An 18,925-nucleotide genomic window follows, 5' to 3' on the forward strand; every position below is an offset into this window, starting at 1 on the left:
TATGTATGTGTGAAAGTGAGTGTATGTGTGAGATACTGTGTGAGTGTAAGTGTGACTGTGCATGAGAGTGTGTGTGTGTGTGAGTGACTGCGTGTGTGTGTGAGTGTGTGTGTGAAAGGAGAGACAGAGAGAGAATGAGAGGAGATTCTGGACAGTTAATCAGTGGTCCATAAAACACAGAGAATACGTTCAAGGTTCTGTGTATGTGCTGTGAATTAATAAATGAAATGTCAGAGAATGTTGTTGAGTTTCGATGGTATTGACAGTAACTTGAATCAGTGCTGTCCATGTCACAAAAGGCACCTGCTGTCCTCTATCCTCTTGAAGGTCTTGCTCAATCACTTCTTTCTCAGGTTCCACAGGTCACAATTCCAATCAGGACATCTCACCTGCTGCTGCCTTGTATCCCAGGAATCTGGCGATCTTCTGATGACAGAGCTCCTGCTCCTCATATGTCAGCAGTTGATAGATGAACTGCCAGATGACTTGCTTCACTGGTGTGTCTAGCACAGGATAGATGTCAACAATCAAAGTATCAATGTTCCTGTGGAAGCACAAGTGGAAGATTCAGTCTGGACCTTGTGCTGCATGGGGACAGCTGTCAGCAGTACAGGCTTAAAACAAACTGAGAAATTCAATGAGATAAAAGTAATGAGGACCCAACTGTTCCACCGGGAAGTGCTCCTGGTTTCCTGCTGTATCTCCCACATCTCGCTCCATGTTTCGCTGAAGCTCTCCGAGTCATTCTGTGAAGAGCTATTGCACCATTGCTTCACCAGGAATGGTGATAGGACATCAGAATGTATCCTGGAAAACTCAAGCCATAGTCTGTGGGAATGGGGTCTCTCCGCAGATCTCACTGTAGCAGTTTTGCTAATAGGGGTGGCATGGTTAGTGCATGCTGTTGCAGCTCCAGCGATTGGGACCTGGGTTCAAATTCCATGCTGTCTGCAATGAGTTTGTACGTTCTCTCTGTTTCTGTGTGGATGTCCTCCGGGGCCTCCAGTTTCTTCCCACTCTTCAAAACGTACTAGGTGTGTAGGTTAATTGGGAGCAATTGGGTGGCACGGACTCATGGCCTGTTACCGTGCTGTATGTCTAAATCTTACGTTAAAGGTTGGTTATCTTAGCAACTGCCCCATCCCCATCCCGAAGTTGTTAATAATAATTACTAGTTATTTTTGTAACATTGCAGCAGCTCTTCATCTTTTTTACAGAAATTAAGAAAAATTCAACTTAAATTGCTAAGGTTACATACCCCTCACTTTGGAACCACAATGTGACTCAGAATCAAGAGCTAGCAATAAAGCAATACTTGACACCCAAAGATAGACTTTTTACAATTTAAATGAGAGGGACAGATTTTTCTTAATGTTAACCAATAAAGAGGTAGACCACAGATCACTCCCAGATACACTGAAGAGTGATCAGACCCCAGGGACTGAATAGTCCACCAATATTCCTAGAGACTATACTTTCAAGTCACAAGGAGGTGGTTTACTGGACAGAAGGGAATGCAAAGAGAAGATATGTAGATGATACAAAGGTTGGAAGAGTTGTGGATCGTGTAGGATCGTAGGTTACAACGGGAGAAAGACAGGATACAGAGATGGTTAATGGCAGGAATCTAAGGAGTGTGGAGTAACAAAGGGTTCTTGGGATCCAAGTCCGCAGAGGCTGCCAAGTTGATGTGCAAGTTGATGAGGTGGTTGTGAAGGTGTCCATTAGTTGGGGGATTAAGTTCAAGAACCTAGAGGTAATGTTTCAGCTCTATAAAACTCTGATTAGACCACACTTGTGTTCAGTTCTGGACACCTCATTACTGGAAGAATGTGGAAGAGGGTACAGAAGAGATTTACCAGAGATACGCCTGGATCGGAAAACCTGTCTTACGAAGCAAGGTTGAGCGAGCTAGGGCTTTTCTTTTTGGCACGATGGAGGACAAGAGAGGTGTGGAAGATTATAAGAGTGTGCAGCCAGCAACTTTTTCCCGGGGTGGTAATAGCCAATACCAGAGGACATCTGTTTAAGGTGACTGGAGGAGAATGCAGGGGATCCAGCAGAGGGCGGTAGATGGCTGGGATTGGTCGAGGAGGTTGCTTCAACAAGGACATTCACAAAAGTCTCAGACAGGCACATAGGTGTAAGAAAAATGATGTTTTATGGGTTTGAGGAAGGGTGAGTTTGAACGTGGAGTAGGTTGGCACAACATTGTAGTATTCTATGTTCGAAAATATAACATGACAGTTGGAAACTGTATTACTTTGACAGATCACACAATGAAAAGTTATTCCCTCCGAATGACAAATGGTCACTTCTAAATCATTCACTAGAGCCAATAGCCACTTCTTCTTTCCAAAGAACATGTAATGATTTGCTTTCGGCAGTGTTAGAGTCAGTAACCACTGCAACTTTTGAGAAAGAGAGAGTCTATGTGGCTTTGAGGAGGGAACAGATCTGCAGAATTTGTTTTGGGTTCTAGAAAAGACACAGAACAGAGTCCAGACGCAGACAATTAGCACTAGTATTTGCCTGCAACAATGTTCAACGACACTCTGGAAAAGAGAGCAAATAATAGTTGTTTGAAACAATACAGGAGAAATTTGCTCACCCAAAAAATTGGAGGGCGAGAGGAGCATTGTAAATGAGAGAGAGGCAAAAGCAGCAGTTTTTGGAGACCGGGTAACCAAAGGTGAGGAATTTTTAAAAAATGACTAACAGAGCACATTGTCTATGTCATGTCCCATTTTCTTGATCTCAATAATTTCCTTGCTGGGATGGATTGTTTCTGTACCCTTGTTCCGAAGGGGAATGGTCATACCTGCAGACCAATATATTTGATAGGGTCGCCAAACTAACGAATGTGTCATATTTTAAATCATGTGATTTTCTCCAGGGGGATACAACTCTGCATTTCCATATTCCATTGTGTAATATTTAGTTGGGAGTCGGACTTCCACGTGACCGCGATACATTTCCTGACTACTGACAAGGCGACCTTCACAAACTGAATTTGTTATCTGAACAGTTTAAAACTCATGACCATAAAGTTTTCCAGAAGGTACAATTCCGGATCCTGTGGAAAATTCACCATTGTAATTGCACTGAACTGGGATTCACTGATAGGGTGTTACACTGGTGACTGGCTCTGCCTCCCAGCTCCACCCCCATCTGCTCACATATACCCTGGTGTCCCGCCTAAACCCAGAGCCATACAAAGACTACTGGGAAACCCTATTCTTAGTTATAAGCTAATAAAAGTGTTTGTTCTCCCTCCAGGCATGAGAGTTTTTACTCGTGCTACAATTTTCTTAGCTTATTCCCTAACGATGGAAGCTCTACTCAAGCCTGTTAGGCTGCTGATGGACCCCCTACCCCCTAGACGTGGCTGAGGAGTTCACATACTGGCTAGACTGCTTCCAGGCCTACCTGAACATGACCAGAGACGTCTTCCACACTGATGAACTCAGAAGGTCCGCACTCGTTTTTAGGGTATGCGGTAGATGAGAATGTACCTTTCCAAGTGGAAAACAACGCTTTGAATGCAGCCCTGGCTGCTATCCTCAACCAGGCAGGCAGGCTGGTTGCATTTTTTTCTCGGACATTGCAAGGCCACGAGCTCTGGAACCCCTCTGTGGAAAAGGAGGCTCAAGCCATTGTAGAAGCCATGAGGCACTGAAGTCACTACCTAGTTGGTAGGAAATTTATGCTCCTCACTGATCAGTGCTTGGTTGCATTAATGTTTATAATGTTAAGAATTACAAAATTGCTAGGTGAAGGATCGAACTCTCCACCCTCAATTATGACATTGTCTATAGTCCTGGAGCCCTTAATGATCCTTATTCAGAGGAAGAAATGCCTCTGGCTCATTTTGTCAAGGTGTGCAATCTGCCCTACTCCATGGAAGATATCAGGGAAATGACCAGGCCTTGCCAGGTCTACACAGAGTGCAAGCCGCACTTCTACCGCCTCACAAAGGCGCATCTGATCAAGTCATCCAGGCCCTTCAAACAGCTCAGTGTTGATTTTAAGGGACCTCTCCCCTTCACGAATGGGAACATTTTCTTCCTCTCTATCTTTGTTGAGTACTCCCACATCCTGTTCGCCATTCCAGGCCCAGATACGTCCACCACATCAGTTATGAAGGCCCTAGATTCCATTTTCGCCCTGTTTGGGTATCCCAGCTATATACATAGCGACCGGGGCTCATTCTTTATGAGTGACGAGCTATGTCAGTATCTGCTGGCGAGGGGCATCATGTCCAGCAGGACTACTAGCTACAACCCCTGGGGGAACGGGCAGGTTGAAAAGGAGAATGCCACAGTCTGGAAGGTTGTCAAACTGGCCCTAAAGTCCAAAGGCCTTCCAGATTCGGCGCTGGCAGGATATCCTCCCTATGGTGCTCCATTTCATCCGGTAGCTACTATGTACCGTGACCAACACTGTTCCTCACGAGCTCCAATTCACTTTTGAAAGAAGGTCAGCAATGGGAACTATACTCACAACCTGGCTCACCTCTCCTGATCCGGTTCTTCTCAGGAAACTCGTGAGGAGAAGCAAGACCGAACCCTGGTGGAAAAGGTGAAACTGCTTCACGCCAATCCCACGTACACCTATGTGGAGTACCCGGATGGCAGGGAGGACACCGTCTCCATCAAGGATAGTAAATCGAAAAGAGACTCCCACACTTGGCAAGCAGACCCTACCGAGACCCCTGTGAGTGGTGGTGCAGCTTGTACACACATGAGACAGTCTGGCAGTTAGAGGTGTTTCCAGCTCTCGCCTGTAAGTGTTCAGCTGCAGAGATACACTTAAAGTTAATTACCAGGCTCTGAGCCTCATTCAGACTAAGTCTCATTGTACTGACCTGGAAGGCACCTACCTGTGCTGGAAGAAGCACTCGAGAGCCTTACAGAAACTGTACCGTTCCTGTTGTGTCAGAAGGTGCTCCAGTTGCTGGACAAAGGTCCTTCCTTGGAACTTTATACTGGATGGCAGGATTTCAGTCACCCACTGCAGAGAGGTCAATGACGAAGCATATGAGGGATTGTCCACAGGTTCTGGCTCTAGGAAGTGGATCAGGAGGAAGAGAAGGGAGCAAAGTATATATGTAAACCGTCACACGAGGCAGACAGGAATAAAAGCACATACACATTTTGTGAAGCCTTCTGCACAGACATTTCCATCAGCTAGAGAAAGTCTGCAGGCCACGCAGCTTCCTAAGGAAGTAAAGGGGAACCAACGTTTCTGGGTCCTTTGGTAGGTATAAGCAAAAATTGGCAAACTGCTGAATAAAAAGGTCAGGTGGAGGGAGGAGGAGGGGAAATGAGGGAGGAAGAGGCAGGGGGAGGGGCACAGGTGGAGACAGCTAGGAGGGTAGAAGAGAACAAAAGCTGAAAGGAATGGGAAGGTGATATCTCTCTGATAGGAGAGGGAAATACAGAGTTTAAAAATCAGATTTACTGTCAGAGTATGGACATGCCATCACATACAACCCTGAGATTCCTGTTCCTTGTGGGCCAGGCAGAATTTCTACTTATCGGTAGTGCAAATTGTACATTTCTCTCTTTTGTCTACATATCTTTTTCTTAAATAAACAAAGATTTACGCAGCCCACTACTTTGGTATCATCAACAAATTTGTAAATGGTGGTGTTGCTGTGCTGAGCCACACAATACATAAACCAAGTAGAACAGGGGGCGAAGAACACAGCTCTGCGGTGCCCGGTACTGATGGAGATGGTGAGGGGGCGAAGAACACAGCGCTGCAGTGCCTGGTACTGATGGAGATGGTTATTACTAATCCTCACTGATTCAGGTCTAGAGGTGAGGAAATCCATGATCCAATGATGCAGTGGTGTTTGAGGCCCAGATCTTGCAGTTTGCTGATCAGTTTTGATGGGATCATGTTGTTGAAAGATGAACTGTAGTGAATAACGAGCATCTGATGTCTGCATCTTTGGTGTCCATGTGTTCCAGAGATTTGTGTGGAGCCAGAGTGGTGGCATCTGTCACCGACCTGTTGCTATGATAGGCAAATTAGAATGGATCCATGTTGGGAAGGGGATGGGGATGCTACGTGACCTGCTGAGTTTCTCCACAATGTTTGAGAACTGTACTCAACATCACCATTTGCAGACCTTCTTGTTCAACTCTCATGGATCAACAAGCAATGTTTTTCCTTTCTGAGACAGAAGATGGTGGATTCAACACTTTCTCGAGAGGCTTGAGCCCAAAAATCACACAGATATTCCTGTACAATTCTGAACAAGAGTCAGGCTTTCAGTGCACACGAGGTTATCTCAAGGCTAGAAGGGTTATAAACAATCTCATTAATTTATTTCAGATGCCATGTCAACTTCCCCTTGTAAAGCACATTGAAAGAATCAAAGGCTTGTTGATCCAAACCAAGGTTTTTATTAACTAAAAGACTGGAGCATATCACAAGTAGGTCGACCAGTCCAGAATAACCTGGTCTGGCTAGGAGCAACCCTTTAAGACCTGCCAGTAGGCGTGGCTATGCTCTCAGCCAATCACAGTCATCCTACACTACAATTTGTACATATATATATATATTGATGATAGAATCTGTACTATCACATCCCTCATATTCCTACACTGACCTATCCAGCCTTGGACAGCTTCACTAACAATTAGAGGAAAAACATTTTATATTCCACCTGGGCAGTTTGCAGCCCAATGGTACGAATATAGAGTTTTCCAATGTCTTGAATTTTCCTTCCATTATTTATTCTTCACTCCAAACCTATATTTGTCTCTTTCCAGCAGGTCTAGGACATTTTGCAGCTGGACATTTTGCTGCTGGACCTTTTGGTGCCGACATTTTGGTGCTGGACTTTTTGGTGCCAACAGTTTGGTGCTGGACATTTTGGTGCCGGCATTTGGTTGCTGGGCATTTTGTTGCTGAACATTTTGGCTCTGGCCATTTTATCACTGGATATTTTGGGGCTGGACATTTTGTTGCTGGACATTTTAGGGTGGGACAGTTTGGGGCTGGACATTTTGGGGCTAGACATTTCGGCTCTGGACATTTTGGGGTGGGACATTTCGTTGCTGGACATTTTGGCTCTGGACATTTTGGGGCTGTACGTTTTGGTTCTCAACACTTTGGCTCTGGACATTTTGGGGCTGGACATTTTGGCGTCCACATTTTGGACTGCGCACCCCACTCACCATCTGCTGGTTGACTCTATCCCGTTGCACTGCCTGAACACTTGGTGTTGCAGAAACTCCCTCCCCCCAGGAAACTGCTCCCCCGGCTGACCAGCTGCATCCTGGTCTGTCATGGAGATATACAAATACCCCTGAGTGTATAGCCTTCCAAGAAGTAGTGGACATAGTCCAGGATATCACAGGCAAAACCTTCCCCACCATTGAGAATATCTACAGGGAACACTGCAGCAGCAATCATCAAAGATCCTTACCCAGTACATACTCTGTTCTCACTGCTGCCATCAGGAAAGAGGTACTGGTGCCACAAGACTCTCACCACCAGGTTCAGGAACAGCTGCTACCCCTCCGCCATCAAACTCCTCAACAACACTCAATCAGGGACTCATTTAAGGATTCTTGTGCACTATTGATTTTTAAAATTCTCTCTCTATTAAACAGTTAGTTTGTTTACATTTATTATCTGTTTACAGTTCTTAATTTGTTTACATGCATACACTGTGCACAGTTTTTTTTGCATTGACAATAAATGGTAATCCTGCCTCGCCTGCAGAAAAAAAGATCTCAGAGTTGTATGTGATGTATATGTACTCTGACAATAAATCTGAATTCAGCCGCAAAACACTGAATTTTCATGACTTGCTCATGACAATAAGTTAAGATTTTGATTCTGATTTGAAATCTTATTCTCCTTCATCTTTTCTTTGGCTTGGCTTCGCGGACGAAGATTTATAGAGGGGGTAAATCTATTCTCCATTTAAATGCCCATGAACACCACATACCCAATTCTCCACCACCTTCCTGTACTAACTGTAACTTAATATCATTGGGAAATGGGGAAAAACTGGAGAACATGTAAGCTCCTCACAGATAGCACAGAGGTCAGAATCCACTCTGGATGGCTGAAATTGTGGGGTGGCTTCATGACCTGTTGTACTAACTGCTGTACCAAGTGTGTTGCCCAACATTTTGTGCCTCAAGATTTTTAAATTCAGAAGTAATTTCAAACTGCAGCATTACCTACAAAGGTATAAACTGGCTACTAGAAAGGCTACTGAATGCAGCACTGAGATAACAATCAGCTGAGAATGCCAGGGGTATTCTTCTATCCCCATGTATTAAAACCTGTACACTGTGTGTAATAGAGCAGGTGCAGAAAGTTTAAAACTGGCACAGCCCACACAAGCAGGTTTTGAAGAGTAATTTTCCACTCTTCATTGACCCAGAAATCTCAGAAAGATCTTTTCTAAAAATGTGTAACACAGTCACCCCAACTGTACATCACTCTTAATTAAAGGGAGTGATAAGAATAGCATCATGGGAGAGTTGAGAAAGTTCTCACACTCATTCACCACATTGAAAAAAGTTGGTTTCTGTAATGTATCTGTCAAAGATCATGGAATCTGATGACACATTGAACTGACACAGTGTGACATTCAACCCAGCAGCCTGACAACAGCTCCACTTACCGAGAGGGAAATTAAAAGGTCCATCTTCTACCACCAGAGTGGGCATGGCTCCACTGCCTTGTAACATGGCCACCACCTTCTCATGGGAACAGTTTCTAAAACAAACACGGAAAAGAATCTGCTTACCAGACAATCACACCATTGTTCACAGTTTGCAGGATTTAGTACCACACTGACAACTGAAGCAAAAGGGATATGTAAGCAATACCTGACCAGTCCAGAAAGGCAATGGAGACAGGTATTCTCACCACAATTACAAAGCATCTGGACTGAATCAACAAGGCATTGTAGGTTAAGGACCATTGCAGTGCTACTAAAGGGTATTAGTATAGATAGATCAATGGGCTAGAGCTCAATGATGCTCTTGTCTCTGTGACAAGGATCCTGAGGTCCGTAAGTTGAACCTGGACAAGTTCAATCGTATTTTAGGAGCTTTTGGTGTCATGGTTGGCGTAGCAATTAGTGCAACGCTGCAACAGCGTTAGCAATCAGGACCAAGGTTCAAATCCTGTGTTTGTAAGGAGTTTGTATGTTCTCCTCGGGGGCTCCGGTTTCCTCACACCCTACAAAACGTACCCTGGGTGTAGATCAATCGCGTGTAATTGGGCGGCACGGACTCATGGGCTGAAAGTGCCTGTTACCATGATGTATGACTAGACATTCCCACATCATCTCACCTTCCAAACACAAGCTCCACCATCAACTATAAATATTTATTATTTATTTGATTGCTCTATCTTTTATATTCATTATCTTTTTCCTTCTCCTCATGGCATCACAATTGAGCTTGTCAGTGTGCTCTACGTAACTGGGAAGCTGCAGCCCGTAAAACTTCCTTGCACATTGCACTTATCGACATGATAACAAGCTCTCGTTTGTAAGGTAAAACATCATGAGATGGGAATGTGTAGGGAGTTACCCTGTACAAGGCTGTAACAAGAAGGGGAGGTGTCCTTGTACTCCTGTTAGGTAAAACATCATGAGATGGGAATGTACAGGGCTGTAACAAGATGTGAATGCATCCTTGTACTTACAAGATAAGAGAGACATTGATGGATTGAGAGGCAGGAAGCTAGCAGGGAAAGGATAGCAACAGTTTTAGTCATTGGACAAGTAATGATATGATGATGTTCTAAGCACATATCCAAGGGTATAAAAAAATCACCATTTTGCTGATAACGGCAGAATGCATTCTCCGACTAACATGGTTGGTCGCAAGTGTTACAATCCGGTAATAAAGAACAAAGAACCCTGATTTCGACTCAGCCTGGTGTTTGTCTCACTCATTCATGAACAAAGCAGACCTAACAATTTGGTGACCCCGACGTGATGGGTGAGTGAACACTGGACGACGGTTTCTGTTTTTTCTGACAATCATCTCAGCCGGCTGATAAAAAGGTCCAGAGAAGCCTGTTTTAACAAAATTCTCTTTTTTTTTTAAATCTTTATGATTGTCAGTAAGAACTGGAGATTGGACAAATTAGACGACCACAATTGAAGGTCGCATGCCAGGATTGTAACACGTAAGTGATTACAGACAAGATAAAAGTCCTTAAGGTGTTTGAATGACATTTATTAAGTGCTTCGCAAGAAACTACTAGAGTTTAAAAGTCTTTATTGTGTCGTTGCAAAGTCCAATAGAGTGAGAAGGTGGTCTATAAACAATTGAGGACCTGAGTTTTCTGCCCTAAACTGGTTATTAAGAGGAGAAATCTCCCACGTGAAGGTTGGGCTTTGAAAGAAAACAAAGGTTCAGCCTTATTGGCCTCAATTGTATCTGAGAGACTGACTTATAAATGTCCGGTAGGTATGATAATGTCTGTACACTTGAGAAGTTAAGAATTTATTTCCCCAATTCGCCGTGGTGGAATACCACAGCAGACACTAGAGACCTTGAGACAACAAAAAAAGTACTCAGGGACGCCTGCCTGGTGAACAAGAACGACGACAGAAGGCTGCGACAGCTGTGTCCGGATCAGGTAGGAGATATTAATGAAAAAGTTGACAAACTCCTAAGAGACACCCAGTTTATTCGAAATACTTTTGATAAGTTAAATGAGGGTATTCCCAACATCACCAAGGAGATAAAGTTACGTAAATTCATAGATTGGTACAGGGAAACAGGACAAAAGTATAGCCCAAATATTTGGTTTTCTAGTTGTAATTTAACTTTCAGACCCCTTTGGGAAAACAGAGAGTGGAAAACGAGCAATCAGAGTATACAGGACAGTCTGAAGTCAATTGGAGGACAAGACTTAGAGACTGTTCCTTTAAAAGATATTAGTCATCCAGCTTGCAAGGAGACATTTTTAAAAGCAATTTTCGTTGACATAGATCCCCTAAACGGACAAGAACCTAAATTAAAACAGGCATTAGAAAACGGTCCCGCAGCTATGGCTGTACAGTTGCCTGCTAAGACTTTTGACCAAGTTATTAAGGAAATTAATCAGGAATTAGAGGAGCGAAATACCAGTAATGCGGCATTGGAAAAACAAAAAATGCTCCGAAAATGTGTAGACCGCTGGAGGAAGAGGGGTTGGTTACCCGGGGGCACTGAGATGTTCCTGACAGGTGAGGAAAAAAAAATTTTAAAACGTAGAGGCTTAGATAAGCTGGAAGAAACAAAACACAGAAGGGAAAGGAAAAGTGCCTGTTTCCAGTTTCCAGCCACGAAGTGTCCGGGTTTGCTCTCTCCCTCCCTCCTTTCACCCTCCCCCCTCTCTCTTCTCTCCCCCCCTCTCTTCTCTCCCCCTCTCTCTCTTCTCCCCCCCCCTCCTCTCTCACCCACTCCCCCTCCCAATCCCAATCTGTGGCGGTGCTGCCCTGAAATCCCCAGGTTGGGCAGGGCAGAGAAATACAATTTGGTTTTAATTTTGTGCCCACAATTCCAGCTCCGCATCAAATGGGATCCTGTTTTATCCTCTCTCCCTCCCTCTTTCCCGCACCCCCACCATTGCGGGATCAGGGCAGACATTGTGGGCTGACATGTAGCTCACTCGAGGTGGGAGGGAAGGAAGGAGTGATAGTTCCCAGTGGTGGGAGACCCAATCTGATCCAGACCAGTGATCACAGGATGAGAACCTTTTAAAACCTTTGAAACGAAAGTGTTAATCTGAAGACTTTTCTCCCAGTGGGGCCAGTGCAAGGCATTTTCTCTCTCTATCTCTTGTGCTCTGTGTATCTGCCTCTCTATCTCTTTCTCTCGCTATGCTCTCTCTCTCTCTCTCTCTCTCTCTCTCTCTCTCTCTCTCTCTCATAGTCTCTGGATGTATGTGATGTCATGTATGTACTCTGACAATAAATCATTTATAAGTGAGTCTTATACAATTAAACAAAACGGGACACAGAAAACAAAATCTTTAATCGCGAGTCAGCAAAAAAGAGGGTGAGAGACAAGGAGATGCAGTACCGCGATGTCCTAGCTATATTCGAAGAATTTGGTCTCCCTGATAACCCACCTATTATGGCCCCTGTAGAAATAGCTTGTAGACCCCCGCCCTATGCATATGTGGAGTCACAAGGTGCCCCTGGCACCCCAGATGGGATACTGGAGTCACGTCCCTTATATCCAGATATTGAGACACTGGGGTGTGACAAGAACCTCGGGAATAGGGACACATCAGACGAGGTACAGGCCCCTTTAATAAAAATAGAAGGGGGAGTAATAGATGTGGAGACCCCTCTGGAGTCCAAGAAAATAGAAAAGGAGTTAGAGATACAGAAATGGAACATGAAAAAGGTTCAGGATAACATTAAAAACTTAAACAGAGATATTAATGTGCTGGGGCAGATCAGTGAGGATCAAAAAGAATTAATGGTAGGTGTATTGAAGGAAGTGGAAAAGATAACTACAACACTGTCAGGAGAAATTAAAGCTGAAGGAATGGTAATAGGAGTAAAGGACGAAAAGTGTAGTACAGATGAGGAAACGAGATACGATCCACCATGGGAGGAAAGTAAAAGGAAAAGACTCGGGAGGGAGAAAAATAGACATGCCTACCTGGACATAGTTAGAACAAAAGAGAAAGATGTGAAACAACTAAACTATGGCCGAAAAGATTATCTTAGAGATGAACGTGACCAATATACCTTTGACCCTGAGACATTGGAAGCTGATAGGGACAGTGACAGTGACGAAGAAGAGTCAGAACAAGGTGGGATAAATAAATGCATGCCAAGAGTAAAGAAGGAGCAGAAATCCCCAAAATTGAGATATCAATGCCCATTACTGATCACGGGACGGGGAACTCAAAAATATGTACCCTGGTCACGAATGGACTTAGAGAGTTTAATGAAAAAACTACCTCCGTTGAGTAATGGGGCAAGTCCATGGATTTCTTGTTTTGAGCGAGAAACCTGCCAAGAACAATTAGCACTCGCAGATGTCAGAACTATCATGATAAAATTAAAGGCAGAAGGGGCCCTGAAGCAAATAGAGAAAATTGTAAGAAGCAGTAAATTGGGGGATGAAATAGAATTTAACCCACTTCGGAATAAATTTTGGGAAGCACTTAGAGAAACATTTCCTACACCCTATAGTTTGGATGCCTTGGTAACCCTTCAACTAAAGGAAGGAGAGACTGCACACGAGTATTTCACTCGAGCATGGGACTTATGGGAAACAGGGACTGGAGAAAGACCCGACCACAGCCCCTTAGGAAGGGCTCACTTTCGTAATGGGATAATAAACGGACTACCTGCTACGGTTCAAGCAAAATTAAGGGACATTGTGGGAGTAGAGACAATGTCAGAGGATTTGTGGAAAAGACACCTGACACATGCAATCAAACGACATCGTCAATCAGAGCATGCTAAGTCAGAAAGTGCGTCCCAGAAGGAGGTGGACAAAACAACCGATAAATTGGTGAGCCATAGAACATATAGGGGTTAAATTAGCGGCCCAACAGATAGTCCCACAGGTCATGGGGCCAGTGATAAATCCGGGACCCCAAGTAAGAAATGGTTGGGAAAGACAGCTAGGTACAATGTATAGAGGGGAACATGTAGTATGCTGGTACTGCCAAAATCCTGGACACTACCAGCGGAACTGTCCGGAGGCTGGGAGAGCAAGGGGAAAAAGATTACCCTCTATGAGAGGCTATCGGGGAAGAGGAGGAAACTTAAGAGGACAAGCAAGGGGTAGGGGTGGACACATTGATGGGCCCCAGAGAATCGGGGGGTGGCAGAGTGATCAACAAGTCCAGGCACCTCAGTGTAATGACTATATTGAGGAAGGTGCTGAATTTGATTATTGAAGGTGCCCAGGAGAATCAAAAATCACGCCTCCCTGGGAGCCACCAAAAATTTGGGGGACGGTAAATGGAGAAAAAATTGAATTTATGGTTGACACAGGGGCAGCAGTTACGACAGTGATTAAAAAACCCCCAGGGAGCACATTTTCGGGCAAAACATTATCTACAATAGGATTCTCCGGGATAAGGGAAACACAGCCCTATACAGATAACATCGACATGACATTTGGACGACAAAGGGTTAAAACGCCTGTCCTGGTTGTGCCAAGTTGCCCCATTAATTTATTAGCATGGGACATTCTTACCAAACTAGGAATAACCATACAATGTTCTGAGAAGGGCCTTCGGTTAACATACCCAGGGGATACAATAAGAAGGGGAGGACAGTTTATAGTAATGACCCCATCTAACGCTTCAGAAGACTCTGTGGAGGTTAGTATTTTCTGGAGTCGGCTACTGTATGATGAACCAGGCCCAGGGCTGGTTAAACAGTTTTTTGAGTGGAGGGCCAGTATTCCTCGGTATGGGGATTACCATTATCCACTAGATTCTATGCATGTTACATTAAACTACACCATCCACCCGGACCAGGAATATGAGGAGAGGTGGGACTCTCTAAAAGAAGGGAAGACAGAAACGATACATTGTCCATTTATCTTTGTAGGTAAGGAGGGAATAGCTGCTATGGTTGTCATGACAGAAGAACAAATGGAGTGGTTCTGCTTAGGAGTAGAAAGTGTGCCTCATGTGACCTTGGGTATTGCCAAAGATCAACACGCTCGACAGCTGGGTCCGATGGTAAAGGAAGCGATAGGGTGTGAATACAGGCAGACAGAAATCCCGGGATATTCCACCCCGGAGGGAGGAAAATTTGTCAGACTGAATATTGAAGCATGGGACCAGGTAGTGAATGAGAAAGTAGAAAGAGACCGAGCCATAGAAGGAGAAAATATTGATCACAGAGACTCAGACAAATATCTTTCTAATCTGAGTCCACATATATGGACAACGGGGCCCTATGATGTGGGAGTAATAAAAGGAGAGGTATTTCTAGAATTGGCCAACCCCGGGCAGAAACCAATATGGAGAAAACAATACCGCTTGTCGCCCAGTCAGGAGGAGGGTATTAAAGGAACGATAGAAGGGTTAATGGAGTCAGGGGTTTTAAGGGCGGCACCTGACAGTATGTGGAACACGCCCATCATGCCTGTTCCCAAACCGGGTAGAAAAGACTGGAGGATGGTACACGACCTCCGGGAGATTAACTTGGCTACCAAGACCATCGGGAGACCAGTCCCAGACCCATATGTAGCACTTAGGGCTCTGAGTCCGGAGCACGAATACTATACTGTCATTGATCTGGCAAACGCATTCTTCTGCTTGAAATTAGCTGAGGAATGCCAAGACTGGTTCACTTTCACTTACCAAGCACATCGGTACACATACACTAGATTACCTCAGGGTTATAAGGACAGTCCAGGACTGTTCAATCAGGCCCTTAGCGAAATCCTAATGAAATTAAAGCTCCCGGAAGATGTTACACTGATTCAGTATGTAGACGACCTACTATTAGCAGGGAAAACGCCACATGGGTGCCTGACAGGGCAGCCAAACAGGTTACTGGTTATCATGAACATATACAGGGGATGATTTTGAGGTCCCATAACAAAAAAAAATGAATCTGAAACTAAGGAGACTTGTAGCAGATTGAATGACTACACAGATGAGTTTTGTGGAGGAAGAGTGCTGTACAACTGGCTCCCCGCTAACTGGGATGGTCGGTGTGCTCTAGTAACCCTTAATGCGCCAGTGCTGATTGTCAAAAGGCAGGAGGGAGACGAGGATTCCCTAGAATTGCGCCACACAGAGAGTTGGCTGTGGAGAAAAAGGAGGAGTGTTGGACTCTTGGGGCCGGGAGGAAGGAACCCTGATGGGGTATGGATTGATGCCATTGGCCAAGCCCGGAATATTCCGGACGAATTTAAATTAGCCGATGAGATTGCAGCTGGGTTTGAAAGCTTTCCTGTTTTTAGTGCAATATTTCCCATCACTGTAAATAAGAATGTTAATAGGATCAACCTTATTCACTATAATGTCCAGCGCCTTGCAAATTTGACCAGGGACGTTGTTGAGGCAATACATCAACAACTGTCAGAAACTTCCCTTATGACACTTCAGAATAGGATAGCGATTGATATGGTCCTGGCAGAGAAAGGTGGAGTGTGTGCTATGTTTGGAGATCTATGCTGCACTTCTATCTCTAATAACACAGGGCCAAATGGATCACTCACTAAGGGGTTAACGAAACTTAGGGCATTGGCGAAAGAATTAAAAGCCCAGTCTGGAGTCTCCAATCCTGTTTTATCCTGGTTACAGGGAGTGTTTGGGAGATGGAGCACATTGTTAGGACAACTTTTGCTGGGTTTGTTCATTTCTGTATCAATTTTTATCACTTGTGGCTGTTGTTGTATTCCATGCATTCGAACGCTGGTCACGAGGACCATAGAGAGAGCCTTTGCTGACCGTGATGAACTGCCTCGGAAATATCAAGCTGTGCAGGCTGTGGAGCAAGACTATCTCACATTACAGGAGGCGGAGAAAGTTGCTGAGATCGATCTGGAGTCTGATGGGGAATGTGATGGAAAGGAGGGATTGTGAATTAGATTGTTACACATATAATTTTAACCTTGCTTGTAACCTAAATATTATAACTTTGATTGTAGAACAAATATTATAACATTGATTGTAACACAAACATTATTAATCAGATTGTAGACCATATGTTAACTTGGGTATTTACTAATGTACGGGGGGTTAGCTAGTTTTTTGCTTGGGGGCAAATGGGATGAAACTTGTAAACGGGCAATGGGATCGGGGTGACGGATGGGGGGTGTACGCAAAGGAGGGTTGGGGGAGCCCTCGCCCACCAGCCGAACTGCCCTGTGAACAGAACCCGTATAGAGCTTGGCAATAATAGGCGAACTAATGTAACGCGGTGGTAGCATAGTCAGGGCGAGATTGTCCTCTAAAGAGGACAAAGGAGGGATTGTAAGGTAAAACATCATGAGATGGGAATGTGTAGGGAGTTACCCTGTACAAGGCTGTAACAAGAAGGGGAGGTGTCCTTGTACTCCTGTTAGGTAAAACATCATGAGATGGGAATGTACAGGGCTGTAACAAGATGTGAATGCATCCTTGTACTTACAAGATAAGAGAGACATTGATGGATTGAGAGGCAGGAAGCTAGCAGGGAAAGGATAACAACAGTTTTAGTCATTGGACAAGTAATGATATGATGATGTTCTAAGCACATATCCAAGGGTATAAAAAATCACCATTTTGCTGATAACGGCAGAATGCATTCTCCGACTAACATGGTTGGTCGCAAGTGTTACAATCCGGTAATAAAGAACAAAGAACCCTGATTTCGACTCAGCCTGGTGTTTGTCTCACTCATTCATGAACAAAGCAGACCTAACACGTTCAAGCCAAGTTGTCATCCGATTGTACAAGTACAACCCAACAAAGCAGTGCTCTCCACTCGGTGTAAAACACGCAACCAGACATAACGCACATACAGACAAACAATACATACGCAGCACAAGTATTTCATCCCTGCAAAGAAATAATTGAGTAAATCAGCAAAGGGTCTATTGGGGCTGTTGTTGGAAATGTCACATTGTGGCAGTTGAAGGGCCAGCATGGTTGGCGTAGCGGTTACCACGACACCTTTACAGCGCCAGGGATCGGGACTGGACCGGGATTCGAATCGCGCACTGGCTGTAAGGAGTTTGCGTGTTCTCTCCGTGTCTGCTTAGTTTTCCCTGGGGGGTCCGGATTCCTCCCATTGTTCGAAGTATGCTGGGGTTGTAGGTTAATTGGGTGTAAATTGGGTAGCATGGACACATGGGCCAAAATGGCCTTTTAATATTGCTGTATATCTAAATTTTTTTTTAAATTAAATTTGAAAAAGACCTTTGTATCTCATACAAAACGTACTTTAGATGGGACAATGTGGAGGAAGTTTTACTGTATATCCAGCAATATACTGCATCTGCTACGGAAGTGATTGGTAATTTAGTAGGATCCTTACATCCAACTAAAAATTGGACCATCTTTATGGGGTGGGGGGCTGAAAGACTGCTGCATCTAGATCTAGTATCAAATATGAATTCTCCCCAAAATTAATGGAACCATAGCCCACATTTGTGCTGGACATGATATCCAAACCAAAGTACAACTCTGCTGCTTGCCATCCCTGTCCTTCCTTCACACTGAAACCTGCTAGCTCTGAACTCTCATCAGCTGCTCCTTCTCCCAATTTACTCCCTCACCTCCTGTGTCATAATTTGCCCTCCCACAATTTAGTACTTTTCTACAAAGCCCAAACTACTCTGGTCCATAATTTCAGATTCATTGTCAGACATCACATACAACCCCAAGATTCTTCTTGCAGGCGAGGCAGAATTACCACTTATTGATAGTGCAAAACAAAAAACTGAAACTGAAGAAAGAGTGATCACTATTGCATAAGATCATAAAACATAGGAGCAGAATTAGATCATTCAGCTCATCAAGTGTGCCTCCCATTTAATCATGAGCTGATCCATTCTCCCACTCAGCACCACTGCCCGACCTTCTCTCCATAACCTTTGTTGCCCTGGCTAATCAGGATCATATCAATCTCTGCCTTAAATACACCCAATGACCCAGCCTCCACAAATGCCTGTGGCAACATACATTTACCACCCTCTGCAACTGTTCAAGCAGAAGCCCTTCAATCCTGAAGTTGGGCCCTCTTCTCCTCGACTCTTCCACCATGGGAAACAACCTTTCTACATCTACTCTGTCCATGCCTTTCAACATTCAAAATGTTTCAATCAGATCTCCCTCATTCTCCTAAATTCCGACGAGTGCAGGCTAGGAGATAGCAAAGGCTCCTCATATGATAACCCTTCCATTCCCAGAACCCTCTCCAATGCCAGCATAGGAGGAGCCCAAAAGTGCTCACATT

General features: G+C 44.3%; 1 protein-coding gene across 2 annotated transcripts in view; it reads right to left on the reverse strand.

Annotated features, from left to right (window-relative positions):
• The window catches only part of grid2ipb (glutamate receptor, ionotropic, delta 2 (Grid2) interacting protein, b), a 335,342-nt gene that overhangs the window by 65,297 nt on the left and 251,120 nt on the right, over positions 1-18,925 (reverse strand). For both annotated transcript variants that reach the window (XM_069928210.1, XM_069928209.1), the window contains 3 exons: positions 8,660-8,754; positions 4,883-5,066; positions 390-544 (listed from right to left, as the gene is read on the reverse strand). In XM_069928210.1, the coding sequence (XP_069784311.1) occupies positions 390-544; positions 4,883-5,066; positions 8,660-8,754 (434 nt within the window). The remainder of the gene's footprint in view (positions 1-389; positions 545-4,882; positions 5,067-8,659; positions 8,755-18,925) is intronic.

This window comes from Narcine bancroftii, chromosome 3 (genome assembly GCF_036971445.1).
Source record: "Narcine bancroftii isolate sNarBan1 chromosome 3, sNarBan1.hap1, whole genome shotgun sequence".
Classification (NCBI taxonomy): domain Eukaryota; kingdom Metazoa; phylum Chordata; class Chondrichthyes; order Torpediniformes; family Narcinidae; genus Narcine; species Narcine bancroftii.